Raw genomic sequence first — 9101 nt, 5'->3', positions numbered from 1 at the left:
GAGAAGACTTGAATTCCAGTTTTTAATTTCTCGGTAATTAGATATTCGAAGAGGGGGTGAACTCTGGACATTTGTATGAAAAAATGAGGTAAGTGGTTTCCTGTTTCTCTGCCTAACAGAAAAGTTTACCACTAAATAAAAAAATATCTCTGGAGTATCTTTAAACTCCTTGGAGGAAACTTGTTGCACACACACACACACACACACACACACACACTCACTCATCAGCAGGTCAATTAGCTCACAGTGTTAACCTATCCTTTTCTCTTCAATAACTTCTTAAAGTCTGAACTAGTCCATGGGTAGAGGATCTGTGTTTCTTTCACCTGTAGTTAAAGCATGCCTTGAAAGAGGCAGGTACACTGTGGAAAACAGTCTGTGTGGAAACCGAGTACGGCCAGCTCTTTGACTATAAGCAGGATTGGAATTGTGAATCATCATTTTCAAGCTCAATAAATGCCGTCTGCCCAAGAAGGAGGAAATGAATATCTATAAACCCCAACTTTCATCCAATCACATACAGACAAATCAACCTTCAGACAAATCAGATGTCTTCATTTAGCGCTTACCTGGACTTGGCACACTGCCCAGCTTCTCCAAAACTACTGATAATAATACTTTCACTAACAGTATGCTTACAAAAAAGAAAAAGAAGAGAAAGAAAAAAGCTTGTGCTATGAACACTTTTTAAAAAAGGAACTTTTCAGCTCAGAAAAGACAATTGCTTAGGAGAAGGAAAGTTTGCTTCTGTGTTAGCAGCTTGTAGAAACAGGATTAGTGGGTGGGATTGGGGCGTGCTCTGCCCATAAATAGAGGCTCAGGGCTCCGCTGGCACACTCAGAAGCTTGGACGACAACCCGGGCAGCTCACACATCGCAGGAGGGTGGGGAGCCCAGGTAAGACAACTGACAATGGCTTTGGCGGCGCACCTGCTAGAGTAAGCTACGGCCTGATTGCTGTGCACAGATGCAGGCAGTCAACCGACAAGATCCGAGCAAGGTTCCCAGGGCAGGAAGCAGGCTGTGGAAGGAGTATCACCCAAGCCACGGAGGCTAGCTGAGGCCTTTCTTTGACCAAAAGTAGCAGAGTATCGCATTCCTGTCTAGGCTCAGGGTGGCACCTTGCCTGTCAGGAAACTGGAGGTTTGTGGGTGGGTGAACTGAAGAGTTTTCAAACCTGTGTTAGGGTGCATGACATCCTGTGCCAATCCCTGCTCCTCTCCCACTACGTAGCACAAAGGCCACGGGCTCCTCCACTCTGAAGACTCAGCTCAGATTCCCCTCCTGGGAATATATTATTGCAAAGCAGGAAACGGTTTTTCTTTACTTTTGCAGTTTTTAAGACTGTCAGAGGGGAGAGCTGGGCACTTTCTGAAGTAACAGAGACAGAGTCACAGGAACCTCCAGCAAGGACATTCACTAACACAAGATAGGGACAGAGCTACGGTGAAAGACACCAGTTCCAGAGAATCAGTAGTCCAGGGTGGAGAAGGCCGCGAATTATCAAAACTTAGCAAAGACTTCAGGCATCGAGCTCTGTAGGCTCTGAGGGGCTTATGCAGATGTTTGTAGAGTAGAATCTTTGCAGAACAGACCGTTTTCATCATGAGAGCTCAGTAGAGTGGATCCCAGAAAGCCATCTCAGAGTGGGATGTTTGTACAGCAGTTATGTTAGCCTTCCTTGAAGCATCCTGTCATAAAACACACGTGACATCCCTAGTGCCAGCCCGTGATCTGCACGGCTATTGCAGGGAGTTCTATGAGACATTTGCACAGCAAGAATTGGCAATGGATTAAATGCAGCCCTTAGCCGCCGATTTACTTTATATTTTCGATACATGCAAATGCTTATACAAACAATATATATTCGATATTTGTTGATAACGTCAAAGAAGTTTATCTATACTTCTGAATCAGCTTGTATTCCAGAAATGCAATAATCCTCACATGAGGCACCTCATCCATTTTTAAATATTGAACAGAAGACACAATACTAAGAGAGCTGCCGGGCACCGCTAGCTTCTAGTATGCTTGAGCTGCTATTGCAGAATTGCGGGAGACAAAAGTTGCTATTAGCACTCCTGCATCCTGAGGAATGTAGAAGTTTATGACCTGGTATCCCTGCTTTAGCTTGTATCTTTTCTGAGCTGCTGTGTGTCTGTACACTATGGCTCAGATAACCACTGGCCAGTTTAATTTAAGGCATCACTTGGGTTGGTAACAGGGACGTCTTTTTAATCATCAGGTGTCTAGCAAGAGTTTCTGTTCCAGTTCACGAGTGATGAGGATCTTCCCTCTTAGCAGTTAAACCATGACCGTCTACCCTGCTTTGTTTGTTGTGTCTATTGGACTTCATCAAGAAATATTCAGATACTAGCAGGGGGCTCTGAAGCTCTGCATTGCTTTCTGGGGAAACTTTAGCATCAGGATTTTCTAGAGTTGAAGTCTGCTGCTGCAGCCCATGGTATGGCCCGGAGGTACTTTGAGTGGAAAAACAACCTACATGGCCTTCCTTCCTCCTCTCTTGCACTGTGTCTGCTCATTTAAAGCCCTGTTTGGGATCATCTCCTGCAGCTTTTCCTAGAAGTCAACCGTCAAATTGAGGAAGGAGAGAAAGGGGAATTTAAGAAAGCCTGGGTTTTATTCTCTGTGTCGTGCACATCCCAGAGCACATCCGTGCACTGGCGTGTATGCCCTCCCCTGCCACATAGGCTCAGACAACAGCCGAGAATGTTCACTGTATGAGTTTTAGTTCGTTCATAACAAATACCATTTGAGCAGATCCCCAGGAGGGAAAGAGAATGAGTCTTCTGAGAAGCAGCAAAGCTAGCATGCTCTAAATGAAGTAAGAATGGGACCACATCACTCATATCCATTCTTCTAGAACAATGTGCCCATTTCCTCAGAAGGACAAAGATGTCTATGCTTCAGGTGCCTGTTTCAGGGAGGGGAGATGGGAGCTGGCACTCTGCTCTGAACTCATCCCCAAAATCTTCTCATCTCTCTGAACTTTAGAGACTTCATCTACACAGTGAGAAATCAGGGAAGGGGGAAGCAAAGGTACCACCAAGTTACCTACCAGTAATATGCTTTTTTAGTATGACTTTAAACATGTATTTCCTCAGCTGCAAAGTATATACATCTAACTAGTTATATATTTTCTTAAAAATCTATATATTATCCTGTTATAAGATGAGATACAACAAGTATTGTACACGCACTGATCTGGAAGGTGGAGACTGGTGGCAGATAGACACTAAATGGGTAGACACACGGTAAGTTTCCCCGGGAAGCTCCTGCTTTCCACTCCGGTCTCAAGTCTGAGCTTGGTTCCCAGCGCTGTCCACTGCTGTGAAACACTATGCAGATTCCAGTTCCTTTCTGTTTCTTTCCCGTGCAGATTTGCCATGGAGAAAATTTCAGTGTCAGCATTCCTGCTTCTTGTGGCCCTCTCCTATACTCTGGCCAAAGACACCACCGTCAAAGCTGGAGCCAAAAAGGACTCGAAGCCTAAACTGCCCCAGACCCTCTCCAGAGGTACAAGTCTATTTTTTGTTGCCTTCCACCTGCAGTTTAAGTCCTAAAGACTCTCTGACTCCTGGTAATAAATGTGTTCACTGAAGATAAGTGGGGATTGTTTTTTTTTCTTTCTAGATTTAGCATAGTTAATAATCTGGTCTCCTTGCTCCGAGGGTCTTTGTTCTTTAGTATTAAGGACATTTTATCCAGGTCTTTATTGTTACTTTCAGAAGATTTGGGCCTGAAACTGTAATGGATTTAACGATACCAACTCCTCTTATTATAGGTTGGGGCGATCAACTCATCTGGACTCAGACTTATGAAGAAGCCCTATACAAATCCAAGACAAGGTAAGGCGGTCGATTGCGTGGAGTGCCCTCGAGCCTCTCGTGAGCGCCATCTAGTGATGACTATCATGACATCCTGTTAAACATCCCATCTCCGTCTCTCTCGCAGCAACAGACCCTTGATGATAATTCATCACCTGGACGAATGCCCACACAGTCAAGGTAATCTACTCTTCTACATTTTCTCTAGGGGCTTTTATGTCAGGTCAGGGTTCCGATCATTCATCTTTACATTCCTAGAGCCTAGCACCGCTGAACAAGGAAGAAGATTTTAAATACTTTAAAACAAGAAAAAATATTTAAAGAGAAATGTGAACGTTTCCGTGTTTTGAACTAACTACTAGTGCGTATTTTGAGTAAGAACTGCTGGGGTTCATGCTCAACTTCTTCCGTCTTTTTCCATCCGATACATCAACAAACACCCATTTCCTATTAAATCAATCTCCAGACAGCTTCACACACATGCAGCCTGCCTGGTTGTACAGGCTCCCCACATTTGGTGTAAGAAGCTCATCGCAGTCTTCACCTAATGATTCTAGCACGGGGACTCTTTGGGTCACGTTCCACCAGTCTCTGGGTATTAGGAAGCCCTTCTTGCCCAATTCCAGCCACTCTGCACTGCCTCCATGCTACCACCTTAGTCCAAGCCCACATCACACCTTGTCCACAAGACTACAGCTGCAGAGGCCAGCCTGGAGCTGTTCAACACAAATCAGCCGCTTCCCTCATGTGTTCCAGTGGCTTCTCATCACAAACAAAATTAAAGCTGGTTCCTGGCTGTGGCCTTCGAGGCTGGACCCCATCTGGTCAGGGCATGGTTTTCCTGTCCTGTTGGGATCACACATTCCCACAGGATATGCAATTCATCCCTATTCACCAAGGCTGTTGCTCGTACAGCGCCCTCTGCTGGCAGTGACCTCTCTCTGCTAGTCTGGGCAACCTGTGCCCTAAATAAACCACTCTGTGACCTCAGTATCTATCGCCTTCTGGAAGAGATCTGCCACGAAAAATGAGCAGCTTTTCAAGCCTTTGTTTCACTTTGTTTCCCCTATGTATGAATCCATACATGAAAATTACATATATGGTATGTACTGGTTTATGCTCTGATTCCCACATAAGCGTCTGAACTCTGAACGTTGCGTGTGCTTTTCCACTCAAGATATTTTCCCTAGTATATAAAATGCTGCCTGCTACAATATAGTATTCAGTAACATCACACGTCATTTGCTGGAGGGGCAACGTCGGTATTGTATTAAAAACACTATTCACATTAAAAGACAACAGAAAGTAAGGGCTCTAACCAAAACTGAGATAAATGCTCAAGGACCCTTTTTTCTTCTTCTTATATTACAGCTTTAAAGAAAGTGTTTGCTGAAAATAAGGAAATTCAGAAATTGGCAGACCAGTTTGTTCTCCTCAACCTGGTTGTAAGTGTCCCCTCACCACCACCTGCATCTCTGGGTCCCATGTCTGGTTCACTTTTTCCCGTGCATCTCAGTCTTGCGGCATTAACGAGCATCTCTGCCAAGTACCTATCTCCCAGATGAGAAACCTAGGATTCTGTACTTCGTTAATAATCTTTTTTTGAAACCTTTGCTTTGCTGGAATTGAGGCCAGCACTTGGCACGTGCTGAGGAATGTTCTACCACTGAGCCACACCTGCAGCCTGTTTCTTAGTGTGACACACTTATGTTTTAATGTGGTAATTAATAATCTTATCTGAAAAATATACTCAATGGTCAGGATTTCTGGGCTGGCTTTTAGTAACTGGTTTTTCTGTTCTGCCCATCTTCTCCAGACCTGGCTCACTGGTTCCTGTCACCTCTTTCTCTCCACGGGAGAGAGCTCTGGTTGTCTAGATCTACCCACGTGTCCCGGGCGTCAGCTCCATTCCTCCCGTCTCATTTCCTCCTCACTAGCCCTTCTGTCTTAGCCATGCTCCTCCTCTGTAACAATGGCCTCCTACCTGTCCAGTCACAGGTCCTCTGTGTCTTCCTCCTAAGCCTGCTGTGTTCTCTGATCAGAACATCTGTTAGCTGCCTGCTTCTGGTTCTGTACCACATGCCACTCTTTCCACTCTGAGATGCTTCTTCTAGCTTGTTGTGGAATCTTTGGAGAAGAGAGTCCCCAGCAATGCCTCGGGTCCATGGTGCACTGAGAGACATATTCTCTTTCCCAATTAGCTTTTTAAAATAGTTTAAAAAGTCATGGATTCCACTGTGACATTTCCATATGCAGTTTGTGTTTGTGCCCCCACCCTCGCGAGCCCCTTGGCTCATCCCTAAAGCCCCCCTTCTGTTTATCTGTTCTATAGCCCTTTTCCAGACACCTCCCCCCAGCCCTCTCTTAATAACGGTTTCACTGCTCACAGTGCCCTTTCTAACTCCAGGAAAATCTAACCAACACATTTTTGCATTGGCAAATTTGAAAATACCTAAAGAATAAACAAGCAGCTGTGTTTTGTTTTGTTTTTACCTCAGTATGAAACAACAGACAAGCACCTCTCTCCTGACGGCCAGTATGTCCCCAGAATTCTGTTTGTGGGTAAGTGGGGGTCCCAGTGACATAAGACACACTGAAAGTTATGCAACTGCAAGCCACATCCTACCTCCCCCACATCAGACCTCCCCATCCATGTCCCCAACCCCACCAGTCACTTCACTAGAAGCAAGGTCACCAACCTCCAGCAAGTAGCATGCCGTCCTGGGCAGGATGTCTCACAATACTACACTCTCGCCAGGACATGTCAATGAACCACTATCTCCACAAATGACTTCTTTCCTCCAGACAAGTAAATCTCTGCTTCTGGAAATTCGTTATCTGTTGGTCCTGGTCCAGCATTCTGAAGAGATAAAGACAGTCCGCTCCAGGATGAGACGGACTGCAAACATCCAGCTGGCTCTCACATGCCGTCTCCCCTATTTTAGGACATTCATTTCGTCACCACTCTTTCTCAGTCGTAGGCTTCCAGCTCAGGGCCTTGTGTACACCTGGCAAAAGCTCTACCATCAAGCCCAGCCCTACACCCCAGCCACCCCTTTTAAAACCTGCCTCTTCACACTCCCTTTTCGTTCTTCCGGATTGGATGGACCACACCTTTAAAGTGTCCTTTCTCATTAGTTACATAGTTTCAACTTACATGAAAGAGCGACAGAATGGCTGAATTTGTTTGGGGGTTTCCTTGTTGCCTTTTTTTGAGACAGTTTCATGTAGTCCAGGCTAGCCTCAAACTCTCTACATAGCCAAGAATAATCTTGAGTCCCTGATCCTCCTACCTCCGGGCTCCAAATGCTGGGATTACTGGCATGCACCACCATGCTCAGTGTTATAGATGGATTTAAACCTGGGGGAATATTTAAAGAAGGATAAAAGGGAAAATTCATGCCTCTATTTTAAAATGCAGCTGATTAACCACAAAGTATTAAAAGAAAATGAAAGAGGAAGGCGCGATGTGGTTATCTGACCCTGCCGTACTTAGGGACTTTCATTTTTTTTGTCTAAAGAAGGAAAAAGACTGGGGATGCAGCGCAGTAGGCGGGTGCTTATCCAGGAGCACAAGCCTTGGGTTTCATTGTATAAACTGTGCATGGTGACACAGACCCAAAATTCCAGCACTCGGGAGGCTGAGGCAGGGGCCAACCTGGTGTACATAGTGGATTTCTTGCCAGTCTGGGTGGGCTACAGAGTGAGACTCTGCGCAAAACAAACAAGCAAACAAAGAAATTAATGAAAATAAACAAACAAAAAGAGAATCAATCTGATCCAGGTTAACCTTTTGCGTTCCCATCACCACCACCCTCTCCCCGGCAAGCCACAGGCTTTATTCCAGCTCTCACTTTCAAATATCCTTGTTCTTTATCTCCGCAGACCCATCCCTGACAGTGAGGGCAGACATCACTGGAAGATACTCAAACCGTCTCTACGCTTACGAACCTTCTGACACAGCTCTGTGTAAGTCCGAGATCCCTATTGCTGGAGTGCCAGGGAGAGGCCCCGACTGAGGTGGGCTAGACCTCTGCGCAGGGGTGCCAGAGAATCAGTACGACCCAAACTTTTTCCCCTTCGGCAAACCCTATGCCCCACTCCACTGCCCACTTTGTAAACATCTCCACGAAGGATAAATCATTCGGTCGTGGTACCGGCTCCTCCAGGAGAATGTAGCAGAACGCCGTCTGCCCCTCAACTTTTCTCCCTTCACAACCGCACACGAACCCATCTGTCACAGACCTGACGCGGGAGAATTCACAAGAGGGTTTCTTCGATCCCATCCCCCCAAATAATGAAAAGGGAAATCATTGAGTCCGTGTTGCGGTGGTGAAACTCAGGTCCAACTTGAGATCCTGGGCAAATGATTGGGAGAGTGGCTTATTCACTGTGTTGGCTGTCACTAGTGAGGGGCGGGGAGAGATGAGGGAGAAGGAAAGAGGCTGATTTATGGCAGATGAGACCGACAATTCAAGGAGATGCGAACTGGGACACTTGACTGGTTCTTCTGGGAAGAGATTGGATTCCGTCCCAGGACCAGTCCTAGTCTCTGGCAGGGGCTCCTAGAATCTTCCTATTCGAACCCTGGTCGTCACCCACATGCTGCCTGGGCTTTTGAAACTCACAGCCTGCCCACCCCCAGTGGCAAGCCTCCAACAAGGCCACACCTCCTAGTCCTTCCCGAACAGTTTCACCAACTGGGGACCAAGCATTCAAATATTTGAGCTGATGGGGGCCACACTCGTTTGAACAGCAGTGACCTTATAAATGGTCACTTGCTTATCCTGATTTTGCATCCCTCAGTGCTGGACAACATGAAGAAAGCGCTCAAGCTGCTGAAGACCGAATTGTAGAGACAGCTGTGCAGGGCACCCAGCGATGGGAAGGCAGAAGCACTGGGAACTGCTGGTGACATCACGGTTGAATGTTACGACAGATGTATTTTTTAAACACCCGTACATGGGAAGATATTCTTACCTACTACAGTGAGCATGGTTTTCTAAAAAATAAAGTCTTGTGAGTACTCCAACCGGAGAGTTGTTTTAGTTTTTCATAGAAAAGCTATCTGGACCAGCCTGGCACAACAGTCCATGGCTAAGCTCTTCTTAGAGGTGAGACCATTGTACTGAACTAGAGGCAGGCTTGAACTGCAGAGAGGGGTGTTGTCTCAAAATTCAAACTATTTCTTTCAAATGAAAAAAGGAAGGGAGGAAGGGAGGGAGGGTCGGAGGGTGGGAGGGTGGCAAAAAGG

At 46.0% G+C, this 9101-nt stretch overlaps 1 protein-coding gene across 1 annotated transcript; it reads left to right on the top strand.

The window, feature by feature from the left end:
• The first annotated feature begins 743 nt into the window (after positions 1-743).
• On the top strand, positions 744-8879 carry Agr2 (anterior gradient 2, protein disulphide isomerase family member). The gene is made up of 8 exons (XM_041658503.1): positions 744-896; positions 3400-3536; positions 3805-3868; positions 3975-4027; positions 5219-5292; positions 6346-6409; positions 7733-7816; positions 8654-8879. Exons 2-8 carry the CDS (start codon positions 3407-3409, stop codon positions 8701-8703), a joined length of 519 nt encoding a protein of 172 aa, XP_041514437.1. The 5' UTR covers positions 744-896; positions 3400-3406; the 3' UTR covers positions 8704-8879.
• The last annotated feature ends 222 nt before the right edge of the window (positions 8880-9101 follow it).

This window comes from Microtus oregoni, unplaced genomic scaffold (assembly GCF_018167655.1).
Source record: "Microtus oregoni isolate MIOR12 unplaced genomic scaffold, Mior012 000009F_ref0000495, whole genome shotgun sequence".
NCBI classification, from domain to species: Eukaryota; Metazoa; Chordata; class Mammalia; order Rodentia; family Cricetidae; genus Microtus; species Microtus oregoni.
This window is presented reverse-complemented; position numbering and strand designations above follow the sequence as displayed.